Source organism: Mustelus asterias, chromosome 14 (genome assembly GCF_964213995.1).
Source record: "Mustelus asterias chromosome 14, sMusAst1.hap1.1, whole genome shotgun sequence".
NCBI classification, from domain to species: Eukaryota; Metazoa; Chordata; class Chondrichthyes; order Carcharhiniformes; family Triakidae; genus Mustelus; species Mustelus asterias.
Window position 1 is genome coordinate 80673723 of NC_135814.1, and position 16136 is coordinate 80689858.

The 16136-nt window shown below is 46.3% G+C and overlaps 1 protein-coding gene across 3 annotated transcripts in view; it reads right to left on the reverse strand.

Moving 5' to 3' along the window:
• LOC144503795 (collagen alpha-3(VI) chain-like) overlaps positions 1-16136 on the reverse strand; it is a 122218-nt gene that overhangs the window by 81006 nt on the left and 25076 nt on the right. For all 3 annotated transcript variants that reach the window (XM_078228685.1, XM_078228686.1, XM_078228684.1), the window contains exon 2: positions 6624-6730. In XM_078228685.1, the coding sequence (XP_078084811.1) occupies positions 6624-6714 (91 nt within the window). In that variant the 5' untranslated portion in view covers positions 6715-6730. The remainder of the gene's footprint in view (positions 1-6623; positions 6731-16136) is intronic.

Below are 16136 nucleotides of genomic sequence, written 5' to 3' on the forward strand. Positions count from 1 at the left end.
CTCTGAACTGCGCATGCGCAGTTTGAAAGAAATTTGAAAAAGCGCGCCCGTGTCAGATCGCTCCCGGGCCGCAGAAAGCGGAGAAAGCAGCCCAGGAGCGAAAGTCGGCAGCGATGGTGCATACACACATCACTGTCCTCCTTATCCACCCACCCCTCCCGCTACCCAAACTGATCGCGACCCCCCGCACCCTTGCCCCCACCGATCGCCCACAGAGTGACAGCGGACTCCCCCGTCCCCCCCAATGCCCCCCACCAGAGATCCATCTGCCCCACCCACCAGTGAGTGATCGGGCCTCCCTTCCCCCCCCCCCTAACCAGAGATACATCTTACCCGCCTCCCTCCCCCCCCCCCCCCCCCCCAATCTTCCCAGAGAATGACCTGGCCTCACACCCCACCCCCCTCCCCTCCAGAGAACGATCTGGCCTCACCCCCCTCCCACCCGAGAATGATCTGGCCTCAATTCCCTTCCCCCACTTCCACCCCGAGGAACACCTGACCCGCCTCCTCCTCCCTCCCCACCCCCTCACCAGAGAATGATCTGGCCTGCCTCCCCCCCTTCCCCCTCCCCAAACAACGATCAGCCCTCCTACCCCCCCAACCAGACAGCAATCGCCCCCCCCCCCTCCCCCCCCCCCCCCCCCCCCCCCCCGCCACCAGACAACGATCTGGCCTCACTCCCCTCTCCCCCCACCACCAGTCTGAGTCAGTGAGCCATCGAAAGCTCTGAACTCACTTCTTCAGCAGTTGGAACGCTCGATTCAGACTTTCATTCAGCAGGTTCATTTTGGTGCGATTCCAGATTGGCGAACGCAGCGGTAAAGGGGGAAATGCTGATAAAGTTGGGCGGGCAGTTCATTAATTCAATTTAAATGCATGCAAATGCATTTAAATCGCCGTTGCGCCCATTTCGGATGCAAATCAGATCACGGCCATTCCTGGGTCTCAGTAAAATGGCCATCTGCACGGACGTGGGCGCGGATCGTGTTAATGGCCTCACACCCGACTTTACCACGTTTTCGCACCAGTTTCCGGGCGCGACGCAATGGTAAAATAGGGCCCTGTATGTTAATAATGTGACAATAATAAATCAAATCAAATCGAACGCAATTTCCATGGAACATTAGGGAAATACCAAGTATTTCAGAACAAACTAGGCAAGATACAAAGTATCAAGGCAAACATCTATGTTGATCCTGAGTCAACACCCAAGTTCTACAGAGCTCGCCCAGTGCCCTATGCTTTACACAAGAAAGTGGAAGCTGAGCTCAACCGGCTGGAGGATTTAGGAATAATTAAACCTGTGTCGTTTTTTGAGTGTGCTGCCCACAACGTCCCTGTTGCTAAGGCGAACAGGAATGTCAGCATATGTGGAGATTGTGAGCTTAATTATCAACCTAGCAGCAAAACTGGATAGGTACCCTTTACTGAAAATCAAAGACCTATATGCTAGGTTAGCTGGAGGGTTGACTTGTATGAAACTCGACATGTATCATGCTTCTCAGCTGACAGGGCTAGATGAGGCATCCAGGGAATTCGTAACAATCAACATCCACAACGGCTGTATCAATATAGCCAGCTGCCATTCGGAGCATCTTCGCTGTGTGCCATATTCCAATGTACCATTGAAAACTTGTTACAGGACCTGCCCAAAATTGTTAGTGATTTCGACTATGCCTTAATTACAGGAGCTTCTGAAGAAGAATACTTAGCAAATTTGGAGGAAGGGTTGAACAGATTTTAAAAAAGCAGGGGTAAAGCTCACGAGAGAAAAATGTACATTCCAAGCCCACAAAGTAATGTATTTGGGATTCAGGGTCGATGCTCAAGGACTGCATCCTATGGAGAAGAAGGTTAAGGTGATCCAGGCAGCTCCAGCCCCCAGAAATATATCAGAACTAAAATCATTCTTGGGGTTGGTAAACTATTATGGACCATTTGTTCCCAATCTGTTCACATTGCTGGCACCTTTACATACACTTCTCAGGAAGTACCAAAGGTGGCATTGGAGTGAACATCAAAAGGAAGTATTTGAGAAGTTTAAAATGGTCTTGCAACCTCTTAGACCATTTTGGTCATTCGAAAGAAATAGTGCTGACCTACTCCAGAGGGAATCTTACTACCTCCGCCCCTTTTCCATAACCTGTGCATTTAGCATGGCCAATCTACCTAACCTGCACATCTTTGGACTGTGAGAGGAAACCGGAGCACCAGAGGAAAATCATGGGGAGAACATACAAACTCCACAGTCACCTAAGGCTGAAATTGAACCCGCATCCCTGGTGCTGTGAGGCAGCAAAGCTTGCCACTGTGTCATCCATGAGTTCATCAAACTTTCTTCACCATTGAGTTGCTGTGTAAGTTTCCAGGCAATGATGTTAACTGCTAAGGCCACTTCCTTTCATTGTACTCAGACCTGTACCTGCATGCTGGGTTGGTCTCCTTCCTTTAGTCCCATATGACTCCCCACTCTCTTCTCTTTGAAACAAAGGAATTTCTATGGCAGAGACTAAAAACATGGCGGGAGGGGGGGATTCTCCCAAAACAATTCTGAGAGTCGAATTTGTAGGAAAACTGGAGTAATTCACGCTGTTTTTTTCAGTGGAAACTCGCACTAGATTCTCCCACACTCTGTGCACTGCAGAGGCCTCCAGTGTGAATATCATTAAATTTCAGCTTCTGGTTTGCCCAGGACCCCCACAGTGCTGCCTCCCCAACCCCCCCACAGCCCGATCGTGGCCCCTCCCCCCCCAACCATTCCCGGGCCAGTCCCAACCCCTCCTGTCCCGGCTCACTCCAGCCCCCGCCTCCAGCAGTGACAATCCCCACCCCGCAGCAAACCACCCCTCCACCCCCTCCAACAAGCCCACCCTCCTGCCCCCACCAATCCCTATGCAGCGTGGCACCAGGATTCCCTGCCCCCACCAATTGCCCCCTATGCTCCTCCCCAATGGGCCTACCCCATTGGCACTGTTCCATGCCTGGTGGGCAGTTCCATGGTGCCCCTGGGCATAGGCACTTTGCTCCTTGAGCAGTGCCAGCTGGCCAACCCCCTGGTGAGCCCTGATTGCGTTCCTTCACTCCAGGGGGGCTATCCCGCTAGGTCCCTGAAAATGAGGAGCTATTGTAATCCTCGCTGGAGCGAAACACTCTAGCAGGGTGGGAGATGTTGTGGGCCAGGAGAATTCAGTCCCGGGCCCGGAGAATTCAGTCCCAGGCACGCTAATAGCATTTAAATGGTATGTAAAATACTATTTAAATGCTAGTCCTGCCTCCCAGCCGATTTCTGGCACCATGCAGACGCCGCTGGAAATCTGGGCCTGGGAGACGCAAGTGCAGCACAAACACTCGCGGGAATCCCGCAAATCCCTTTAATCCCAAGAGCTATATCTAATTTCTTCTTGAAATCACAATGTTTTTGCCCGCAACTACTTTCTGCGGTACTGAATTCCATGGATTCACCACTCTCTGGGTGAAGAAATTTCTCCTCAGCTCAGTTCCAGAAGGTTTACCCCTTATCCTCAAACTATGACCCCCTAGTTCTAGACTGCCCCACCATCGGGAACATTCTTTCTGAATACACACTGTTGTACACACTGAATACACACTGAATACACCTGTTGGATTTTATATAAGTTTCTATGAGATCCCCTCTCATTCTTCTCAACTCCAATGAATACAATCCTAACCGACTTAATCTCTTTTCATATGACAAATCTGCTATCTCAGAAACTAGCCTGATAAGCCTTCGCTGCAGTCCCTCTATGGCAAGGACATCCTTCCTCAGATAAGGACGCCAAAACTGCACACAATACCACACAGGTGTGGCCTCACCAACACCCTGTACAATTGCAGAAAACCTCCCTATTCCTATACTCAAATCCTCTTGCTGTGAAGACCAACATACCATTTGCCTTCTTTATTGCCTGCTGTACCTGCGTGCTTACTTTGTGACTGATGCACGAGGACACCAAGATCTCCCTGAGTATCCAATTCTCTCAATTTACACCATTCAAATAATAGTCTACCTTCCTATTGTTGCTACCAAGGTAAATAACCTCACAGTTATCCACATTATACTGCATCAGCCATGTATATGCCCACTCACTCAGCCTGTCTAAATCACTCTGAAGCATCTCTGCATCCTCCTCACAGCTCACCCTCTCAGCCAACTTTGTATCATCTGCAAATTTGGAGATAATATATTTAGTTCCCTCTTCCAAATCATTATTATATAATGTGAACGGTTGGGGTCCTGGCACAGATCCCTGCGGTACCCACTGGTTACTGCTTGCCAATCGGAAAACGACCCATTTATGCCAACTCTGCTTCCTATCTGCTATCCAACTCGAGATACTTACCTGCAATCCCATGTTCTTTAACTTTGCATAGTAGTCTGCTATGTGAGACCTTGTTGAAAGCTTTCTGAAAGTCTAAATAAGCCACATCCACCAGTTCTCCTTGGTCAACTCGACTAGTTACATATTAAAAAAATTCCAATGGGTTCATCAAGCATAATTTTCCCTTTTTAAATCCATGTTGAATTTGTCTGATTATACCAATGCTTTCCAAATTCGGAGCTATGAAATCTTTGATAATGGACTCAAGCAACTTCCACAGTAGTTAGGCTTACTGGTCCATAGTTCCCTGTTTTCTCTCCACCTCCCTTTTTGAATAGTGGGCTTACATTAGCTACCCTCCAATCTGTAGGATGCAGCCCAGAGTCTAAAGAATTTTGGAAAATAACCATCAATGGATCTGTTATTTCCAGGGCCAGTTCCTTAAGCACTCTGGAATGCAGATTATCAGGCCCTGGAGATTTATCCACCTTCAATCCCATCAATATTCCCACTCCTCGACTAATACCGATTTCCTTCAGCTCCTCACTAAAATTTGTTTCTCTCAGAACATCTCAGAACATTCAAAATTAATGTCCAAAGTCAGACAATACACTCATTTCCTGTGCATCAGCAATTGACAGAAGATTGACTGCCATTTATTTGTGACACGGTAGCACAGTGGTTAGCACTGCTGCTTCACAGCTCCAGGGACCCGGGTTTGATTCCCGGCTTGGGTCACTGTCTGTGTGGAGTTTGCACATTCCCCTCGTGTCTGCGTGGGTTTCCTCCGGGTGCTCCGGTTTCCTCCCACAGTCCAAAGATGTGCGGGTTAGGTTGATTGGCCATGCTAAAAATTGCCCTTAGTGTCCTGAGATGTGTAGGTTAGAGGGATTCAGTGGGTAAATATATAGGGATATGGAGGTAGGGCCTGGGTGGGATTGTGGTCGGTGCAGACTCGATGGGCCGAATGGCCTCTTTCTGTACTGTAGGGTTTCTATGATTTCTCATTAACGATGCATCTTTGGAATGCAGAGCTCAACAGACCAATGTGCTACTTTTTGATGGAAATGTAACAGGGCAGTCGCCGGTTATTGCCAGCTGTTACCATCCATCCACAAACCTTCCTGGTAGGTGGGATATATCACATCAATCACTATATTTTGCTGCATCCATTGAAGTCTGTGGTTAATGTGTCAATATTCCTTTCTCATATGCAGCCATTTTTTAAAAACTCAAACGTCTCAATGGTTTTCCTGTGTTTCGGACGTCACGTAATTTTGAAATTAATTCAACAGCAAAATATTTTTATGCACACGGGAAAACTAATGATTTGGATTGTGAGCTAATGACTATACTTGTCGAGTTCTGAAGTTATAGCCTGTCTTCACAGCAGGAAAGTCGAGACTATGGCAGAGTCCACTGACCGTGGGCGGCACGGTAGCACAGTGGTTAGCACTGCTGCTTCACAGCTCCAGGGACCTGGGTTCGATTCCCGGCTTGGGTCACTGTCTGTGTGGAGTTTGCACGTTCTCCTCGTGTCTGCGTGGGTTTCCTCCGGGTGCTCCGGTTTCCTCACACAGTCCAAAGACGTGCGGGTTAGGTTGATTGGCCATGCTAAAATTGCCCCTTAGTGTCCTGGGATGCGTAGGTTAGAGGGATTATTGGGTAAATATGTAGGGATATGGGAGTAGGGCCTGGGTGGGATTGTGGTCGGTGCAGACTCGATGGGCCGAATGGCCTCTTTCTGTGCTGTAGGGATTCTAAGATTCTAAGACCAAGCAAGCTGCAGTACTGCAGCTACAGTCACAATCTAAATGGGATTTACTGTACATTTAAAAATATACCTCTCTCCTAATTCTTACCTTTTTCTTTCATAAAGTGCATGTAACTTGAATTGTATCAGGCAATGCTAAGCCTTTCCTTCATATCAAAAGTCCACATGCTGGCAATGTCATTGTCTGGGAGGTCCTTACTGTCGGACCGCCTTCTACAAAATGTGAACTATAAACAGAATATCCTGCGTTTTTTAACAGAATCATAGAACATCCTGTGTTTTTTTGAACAGGATCAGTTTATAGGGCAGCCAGAATTTACCCAGCGACACAATTTTAAAATCTCACAACCCACTAGTGAACGGCGACCCCCGCTTTGAAAAAGCCCGTCTTAATTATTACCAACTGACAGTAAACCCTGGAAGAGTATCAGTTTTCTCTCATGTTTACTCTTCACGTTTCGAGGCCAGATTGTGACTCATGCATGAGTTTAATTTTTATGACTCCTTACCCCGCTGTGTTTCAGTCACAGAGTACGAGAGGACTAGGCCAAGCATGACCAGCTGGAACACAGAGCAGTGCATTTTCATTGTTGTTACCATGCACTTTCTACAGGACCTGGAACAAACGGGAAAATTGTTAACATAAAAATTACAATTTTTGTCAAAAAGCAACCACCTTGTTTATTTTCATATCCCTACAGTACAGAAGGAGGCCAAGTGGGCAGCCAACAGAACCATTGTTGTCCTACTCATTCAAATTTACACGCAGCTTCCAAATATAGGACAAGGTTAAAGTGACTCCAAAGACACCAAAGTGAATCCAAAGATGTGCAGGTCAGGTGGATTGACCATGGTAAATTACCTCTTAGTGTCCAAAGATCTGTAGGTTAGAGGGATTAATGGGGTAAATATGTGGGGCCACAGGGATAGGGTCTGGATAAGATGCTCAGTTGGAGAGTCGGTGCAGACTCGATGAGTGGAATGGCCTGTTTCTGCACTGTATGGATTGTATGATTATGTGACTCCTGGAAACTTTTAATGTTCGAGGAGAGACTAGTTACAGAGCATAGATTTAAAATGTGAATGCAGACAGAGTCAGGATACTGATAAGTATCATATATATATTGAGTAATTGTTAATCTCATGCAAAAGTAGATCCCAACTTTTGGCCAAAATGTCCTGAATGTTTCATATACCTCAATTCATTATTCATTAAACAGTATTTGGGAAATATTAAAATAGTGTGGTGTGACATTTTCCAATGGCTTGGCTCTTCCCTTTTTCTCCCTTCCCCTGACATCCGAGCAACATTGAAACTGCAGACCCAGCAGATACCATCACTTCATTTCTTGCTTCATCTCAATGTTTTGCCAGTGTCACAGCAGTACTCAGGTGAGTGAGGAAAGGGTCACCAAGAAGAATGTTTAGGATGGGAGTTAGCATTGGCAGTTGGTATCCATTAAGGGGAATCATGAAGATCACTGTTGTGGGGGGCATTCAGAAGGTTTAGGTTATACATCCTATCCAGGGAACATGTTCACCTGCAGAAATATCCAAAGCATGCATTATGCTTAGATTCTATTAGGTTATCACACCGAATGGGACAATATTATGGAGAAGCAGAAGCTAGAATCATGATGAATGGCGGAGCAGGCTCGAAAGACCAAATGGCTTCCTCCTGCTCCTATCTTCTGTGTTTAAAAAAAAAGGGAATTGTACAACCATAAAACACCCAGCCCTTCTACTGCATCAAAAAACACATCCAAACTCAGAAAGTGGAATTGTGGAAAGCCACCAAGAAAACAATCAAGATTCTGATGACATACAGGATGCCAGCACACCCACAATTCAACAACGCCTCAGTGAGAAGTCTAGATCTCAGGAAGTTCGTACCAGGAGGATTGCCTCTTGAATATTATACAGATCAAAGCAGAGATCCATCTCTTGTGTAAATAGCTTTCAGAATCACCCTACAGTACAGGTAGTTTTACTCTTAAAGTATGTAATGTTATCTTGGGGGGGTAAAAACAGAGGATGTTGTGATATTACCTTAAGGGAATATAAGTAAATAACTGAGCTATAAAGCAGAATGTGGCCAATAGCTAGTAGTGTGTGTGTCGGCCTTGTGGCTAACAGTTACTGAACCCATAAATTCGATGTCTGCTGAGCCATCTGTAATATATGGGCTGGGATTCTCCTAAAACAAACCAAGTGCCCAATGGGTGGGAAAGCAGGAGATTTTCCTGCCTGTTTTTTGGGTGTACCTTCCTGAACGAATCTCCGACACACTGTGTACCACAGAGTGCCTCAGAGAGATTCACGCTGGAAAGTAGGGGGGGTGGGGCCTCAACCCACTGGAGAGGCCGGCATCAGAGCGCTGAGTGGGCTTCTGTACATCTGTCAGTGGGGAGATCAACACATGCACACTGCCCACCCCCTCCCATTGCCGACCTTCTGATTGCTGGCCTCCCGATATCTTCCCAGGCCCCACCCTTCCTGATCATTGGCTTCCCCACCCCCGATGGCTGGCCTACCCGACCACCCCTGCCCCTCCGCGCCCCAATCTCCAACCCACACACTCGTGGCCAGCCTCGATTGATCATCTATTCCCTCCCTCTCCCACCTATTGCAGAGTGCGCAGCGGATCCCCACCATCACTGATCACCCCCCTTCCAGTATGCCCTGCTCCCTCTGGCCCTGCCCCCTTGGCATAGGCTGCTGCCCAGTGGGCAGTGCCAGGGTGTCCCTTGGGCAGCATCAAGGTGTCAGGCTGGCGCTGCCAGACTGGCACTGCCCAAGGAGCACTCCCCTTGCCCCCGACCTCCCGGGGGGGGGGCCTCAATGGCCTCTGTCCCCATCAGAGGGATGAGCACACCTGTTCCCCTTTGGTTGGGAGCAGTTGTAAACCCCTCTGGTTGGAACCGCTCCTGGTTGGGGTTGGGGTGGGGGTGGCGGGGGGGGGAGAAGGGGGGCGTGGTAGAGGGATGCTAACGGACCCGGAGACTACCAATTTCTGGCATGGAGCTGATTATGCATAAAAAAGGTCTTCGGAGACTGAGTCCCACTAAAGTTGATGTCTCCTGGCCTGCTGCGCTACTTGAGCAGCGCAGCGGGCTGGGAAAATCCCCGCCATGGGGATTCCCTTTAAGTTCTCAAAGTGTCATATGACCCAGGCTGACCAATAAGGAACCGAGTTGGGGCTTCGGTCCAACTTGTTTCAGCTTGTCTGAGCAGTTAGACCCTGGAGGCATGACTGTATTCGGGTAAGTTCGGGTAAGCGTTCTCCAAGGCGGCCTTCGCGACACACGACGGCGCAGAGTCGCTGAGCAGAAACTTATAGCCAAGTTCCGCACACATGAGGACGGCCTAAACCGGGATGTTGGGTTCATGTCACACTATCTGTAACCCCCACAGTTGCCTGGACCTGCCGAGTTTCACTGGCTGTCTTGTCTGGAGACAATACACATCTTTTTAGCCTGTCTTGATGCTTTCTCCACTCACATTGTTTTGTTTCTTAAAGACTTGATTAGTTGTAAGTATTCGCATTCCAACCATTATTCATGTAAATTGAGTTTGTGTCTTTATATGCTCTGTTTGTGAACAGAATTCCCACTCACCTGAAGAAGGGGCTTGGAGCTCCGAAAGCTTGTGTGGCTTTTGCTACCAAATAAACCTGTTGGACTTTAACCTGGTGTTGTTAAACTTCTTACGGCATGACTGTAAGCATCGAATCTTCCTTCCTCTGCATACAGTTGTTACTGTGAATAAATGTTCTTTGTTCATTGATAATTGGTGGAGGCAAGTTACTCTATTTGAGGTAAAAAGTAGCAAGTGTATGTGTAGAATCTTCAGCATCGAACCAGGTCCAGTTGCAGTCAAGCTCGCAAAGTATAAAAGAGCTGCAAAGATGCCTGTATTTGGAAGAATGGATCCCTTCAACTCCACTACTGAGGATTGGGTACAGTACATTGAGCGGTTAGAGTAAAAAGGAAGGGGATATTACTAAGTGTGTCTGGGGTCCAAACGTAAAATTTGATCCATAATCTTATGCCCCCAAATACGTGTGATGCAAGTTCCTGTGCAGGAATCATGCAGTTGGTAATAGGCCACCACCACCCTAAGCCTTCCATGATTTTACAACGATTTAAGTTCAATTAAATGGGGACAGCCCAGTGGAGGACACTGCAGTATATATAGCACAGCTTAGGGAAATTGTGAAACATTGTGACTTTGGACAACATTAAATGAGGGATTGATTGGTGTGTGGAGTAAATGATGAGGCAATATAGAGAAAGCTGCTGGAAGAAACTGAGATTGATTTAAAAAGGAGCTGGACACAGCATAAGCAATGGGGAGTTATACATAGAAACCTGACAGTGCAGAAGGAGGCCATTCGGCCCATCGAGTCTGCACCGACCACAATCCCACCCAGGCCCTACCCCCACATATTTACCCGCTAACTACGCATCTCAGGGACAATTTTTTTAACCTGGCCAATCAACCTAACCCGCACATCTTTGGAGTTCTGAGAAGAGCACCCAGGAACTTCAGAGCGAGCAAAATGGCACGGTCCGCCAGTTAGGGAAGGAAACTGCAGACAGCAGTGGCATCAGAAGTAAAGGCATCAGTTTAAATCAGGAACCAGATACCGAAGCTGGGAGAGTTAGAAGGTCCAAGAGAATGAATCAATTGCCCAGGATCAGTCTACATGTTACAAGCGTGGGGGAAACCACTCCCCAGAGATTTGCAGGTTCAGCGATGTGGAATGCTTCATGTCCCACTGAAAGGGCCATTTGAGGCACAGATGTAAGAATAGGCAGAGCCTGCCTAATAACAAGAGTGGGCAGATCAGCACAGAGATAAACGTAAAATACTGCGGATGCTGGAATCTGAAGCAAAAACAGAAAAATGCTGGAAAATCTCAGCAGGTCTGACAAAGGGGCATCTAAATTCAAAATGTTGGCTCTATTCTCTCTCCACAGATGCTGTCGGACCTACTGAGATTTTCCAGCATTTTCTGTTTTTGTTTGAGCACCAATACTTATTGAAGATTTTTCTGCAAAATGTTTTTTCAGATGAATAATGTGAAAACAGGCTGGGTAGCCCCTATTATTGTAGTCAATGGCAGAGAATTAGGAATGAAGTGGACACGGGAGCGTCTGGAGAAGGGGTTCAGCCTCTGAGGTTTAAGAACACCTTAACTGAATTGGCTACCGACACAGGGGATATCGTGGGGACAACCAAAATACCCACGAGCGATGGGTTAAAATCCACCCAACTTCCATTAATCGTGGTGTCTTGTCATGGACCAGGCCTGATGGGCCATGACTGGCTCCAAGAAATTAAACTCAACTGGTTGGAAATTTTCAACATTAAAGAATGAATGAAGTAATCTGGAAGCATCAGGACATTTTTCAGGATATATTTGAGAAAATTAAAGGCGTAAATGAAAAATAGACCCCAAAATGTTTCAGAGCTAGACCTGTGCCCTATGCTTTGGCGGAGAAAGTGGAAACCAAGCTAAAAAGATTGAAAGCACATGGTATCATCCAACTTGTTCAGTTAGTGGACTGGGTAGCCCCAATAGTGCCTATAGTAAAACCAAAAAAAACAGTCCACATCTGTGGAGACTATCAATTAACAGTAAACCAGGCAGCTAAACTGGACGAAAACAAAGGATTTACATGCAAGGCTGGCTGGAGGACAAAAAGAATGTAAGAACATAAGAACTAGGAGCAGGAGTAAGCCATTTGGCCCATCGAGCCTGCCCAGCCATTCAATAAGATCATGGCTGATCTTTTCAGCTCCACTTACCCGCACACTAACCATAACCCTTAATTCCTTTACTGTTCAAAAATCTATCTATCTTTGCCTTAAAAACATTCAGTGAGGTAGCCTCAACTGCTTCACTGGGCAGAGAATTCCACAGATTCACAACCTTTTGGCTGAAGAAGTTCCTCCTCAACTCAGTCCTAAATCTACTCTTCCTTATTTAGAGGCTATGCCCCCTAGTTCTGGTTTCACCTATCAGTGGAAACAACCTTCCTGCTTCTATCTTATAATTCCCTTCATAATTTTAAGTGTTTCTATAAGATCCCCGGCCTCATTCTTCTAAATTCCAATGAGTATAGTCCCAGTCTCTCCTCGTAAGCCAATCCTCTCAACTCCAGAATCAACCTAGTGAATCTCATCTGCATTCCCTCCAGTGCCAGTATATCCTATCTCGAGTAAGGAGACCAAAACTGTACACAGTACTCCAGGTGTGGCCTCACCAGCACCTGATACAGCTGTAACATAACCTCCCTGTTTTTAAACTCTATCCCTCTAGCAATGAAGGACAAAATTCCATTTGCCTTCTTAATTACCTGCTGCAAATCAACTTTTTGTGATTCATGCACAAGGAAGTCCCTCTGCACAGCAGCATGCTGCAATTTTTTACCATTTAAATAATAGTCCATTTTTCTGTTATTCCTGCCAAAATGGATGAGCCCACATTTACCAACCTTGTACTCCATTTGCTAGACCCTTGCCCACTCACTTAAACTATCTATATCCACTTGCAGATGTTCAGTGTCCTCTGCACACTTTGCTCTTCCTTGGTTCACTTTGCTCACCTTAATGTCATCTGCAAAATTTGACACATTACACTTGGTCCCCAAATCATCTGTGTAAATTGTAAGCAATTGTGGTCCCAACACTGATCCCTGAGGCACACCACTAGTCACTGATCGCCAGCTAGAAAACCCCCATTTATCCCCACTCTTTGCTTTCTGTTAGTTAAGCAATCCTCTATCCATGCTAATACTTTACCCGTAACGCCATGCACTTCTTTCTTATGCAGCAGCCTTTTGTGTGGCACCTTGTTGAATGTCTTCTGGAAATCCAGATACACCACATCTACTGGTTCCCTGTTGTCCACTGCATTCAATGTTCTCAAAGAATTCCACTAAATTAGATAAACATGACTTGCCTTTCATGAACCCATGCTGTGTCTTCCCAATGGGACAATTTCTATCCAGATGTCTCGTGATTTGATAGATTAAAGCATTTTCCCCACTACAGAAGGAATGATCATATACCACATTAGATATGAGTTATGCACATCAACAGCTGGAGTTGGATGATGCTTCCTGAGGCTATATGACTATTAACGCCCATTAAGGGTTAGATCAGTCTACACATTTTCAGCATCGTATCAGCTCGTGTCATATTTCAAAGAACCACGGAAAATTTATTACAGGGCTTGCCATGTGTCGTCGTATCTTGGATGATGTACTGATTACTGGTTCAACCGAAGATGAACATTTGGCTAATCTGGAAGAGGTACTGAGAAGATTTCAGGAGGTAGGAGTTTGCCTAAAAAGAGAAGGATGCACTTTCCAGGCCTGCGAAGTTGCTTATCTCGGCTACCGTGTCGATGTCCAGGGATTGCATCCAATGGAGGACAAAGTGAGGGCAATAAAGGAGGCACCGGCCCCTAGAAACACCTGAACTCAAATCATTTCTGGGGATGGTAAACTATTATGGGAAGTTCCTGACAACCTGCCGACACTATTGGCTCCTTTACACATATTATTGAAGAAACACCAGAGATGGTTTTGGAAAACACCACAGAGAGAAGTATTTAACAAAGTCAAACAACTATTGCATTCATAGTGCCTTTTGGTACATTTTGACCATCTAAGAAGTGAATGTTAACATGTGATGCCTCCCTATACGGCATTGAGGCAGTTTTATCACACTGAATGGATGGTGGATCTGAGCAACCTATTGCATATGTGTCAAGAACCCTTTCAAAAGCTGATAGAGAAAGAAAGACTATGTGTGTGGAGTGAGAAAATTCCACCAATATGTCTACGGGAGATATTTTACAGTTGTTGCAGATCACAAGCCAAAGGAGGGTAAAACCATTCCACAGATTGCATTGGTTAGGATTCAGCACTGAACATTGCTCATCAGCCTATGAATAGACATTTGAAATGTGACCAGGGACACAAATAGCCAATGCTGATGCCCTTAGCCATCTTCCACTGACAGAGAGTACCACCCCCACCATCACCATCACCATCCCCATCCCCTCCCCCCAGTGCTGCAAGAGATCATGATGGCAATGAATTTCCTAGACTCCTTGCCAGTCTTGGAACAGCAGATAACATTTTGGACCTGCAGAGACCCACTGTTATCAAAGATCAGAAACAGGATATTAGTAGGTTGACAGAATGAGATGATTTCTGAAGGCATGAAGCCATACCACATTAGGAAGAACAAATTGAGTTGAGAGGATGGTATTACCCTTTAGAGAGCAAAAGTAGTCACCCCACGTTAGGAAGGGAATTGCTCTTCGCAGAGTTGCACAGTGCCCACCCGGCATATCAAAAATGAAAATGTGTGCAAGAAGCTATGTGTTGTGGTCAGGCATCGATACCGATATTAAGAAAATGGTGAAGCACTGTGATCAGTGCCAGTTATAACCACTTTGCACCTTTGGGAATGGTCGGATCAGCCCTGGATGCAAGTCCACATTGACTATGGAGGACCATTTTTTGGCACAATGTTTCAACTATTGGTGGTTGCCTATTTCAAATGGATGGAGGTATTTGAGATGAGATCCACAGACTCACATGCCACAGTTGAAAACTTTGCCAGTGATTCGTGTTCCATGGGCTTCTGGAAATGATCATTTCAGATAACAGCATAGCTTTTATAATTTTACTGCCGAATTTCAAAATTTCATGTCTTCCACTGGAATAAAGCATATCAGAACTGCACCATCTCATCCCTCTTCAGTTGGACTGGCTGAGCGAGCAGTTCAGACTTACAAGGCCGGCTTAAAGAAACAACCACTTGCATCTTTGCCCAATTCCTCTTCACAAACAGGATCACGCCACATTCAACCACAGGTATATCTCCAACTGATGGGTCAACGTCTAGGGACCAGGCTAAGCCTAGTTTTCCCAGATTTATTGGGAAGAGTACAGGAAAGACAGCAACCAAAAGAGAAACCAAGATTTGACAAAAGATGCAAGATCAGTCGAAATAGATGACCCAGTCTATGTGAGGAACTTCGAGAATGGCCCAAGTTGGGTTCCTGGAATTCTGGTGGCCAAGACAGGGCCGTTGTCTTATGAGGTGGAAGTGCAAGACCAGATTTCGAAGAAGCATAAGTTCATATGAAATATGAACAGGAGTAGGCCATTTGACCCTTCAAGCCTGCTCTGCCATTCAATAGGACCATTCCAACATTCCTCATGTCCACTTTCCCACCCTTTCCCCATAATCCTTGATTCCCTTATTGATCAAAAATCTATCTATCTCAGACTTAAATATACACAAGGACTCTATTTTCACAGCTCTCTGAGGCAAGGAGTTCCAAAGACTCAACCATCTGAGAGAAGAAATTCCTCCACATCTCAGTCTTAAATTTGTGCCCCTTTATCATGAGACTCTGGTCCTAATCTCTCCCATGAGGGGAAACATCCTCTCAGCATTTACTCTGTCAAGCCCTTAAGAATCCTATGGGGGGAAAATTTCCAGTCCCGCCCGCCATGGGAATTGTGGCGGGCGGGGGATGAACCATGCAAAGGTCGGTTGACCTCGGGTGGGATTTTCCAGTTTTGGGGCAAGCACGGACAGAAAATCCTGCCCTATGGCTGGAATTTTATTGTCCTGCTCACCACAGGAATCGGAGCAGGCGAGGGGCGGACCATGAAAAGGTCTGTTAACCTTGGGTGGGATTTTAGGGTTTTGGGACAAGTAAGGCTGTAAAATCCCACTGTATATGTTTCAATGAGATCACCTCTCATTCTTCCAAATTCCAATGAGTAGAGTCCCAGGGCATAAGAACAAAGAAACAAAGAACAATACAGCACAGGAACAGGCCCTTCGGCCCTCCAAGCCCGCGCCGCTCCCTGGTCCAAACTAGACCATTCTTTTGTATCCCCCCATTCCCACTCCGTTCATGTGGCTATCTAGATAAGTCTTAAACGTTCCCAGTGTGTCCGCCTCCACCACCTTGCCCAGCA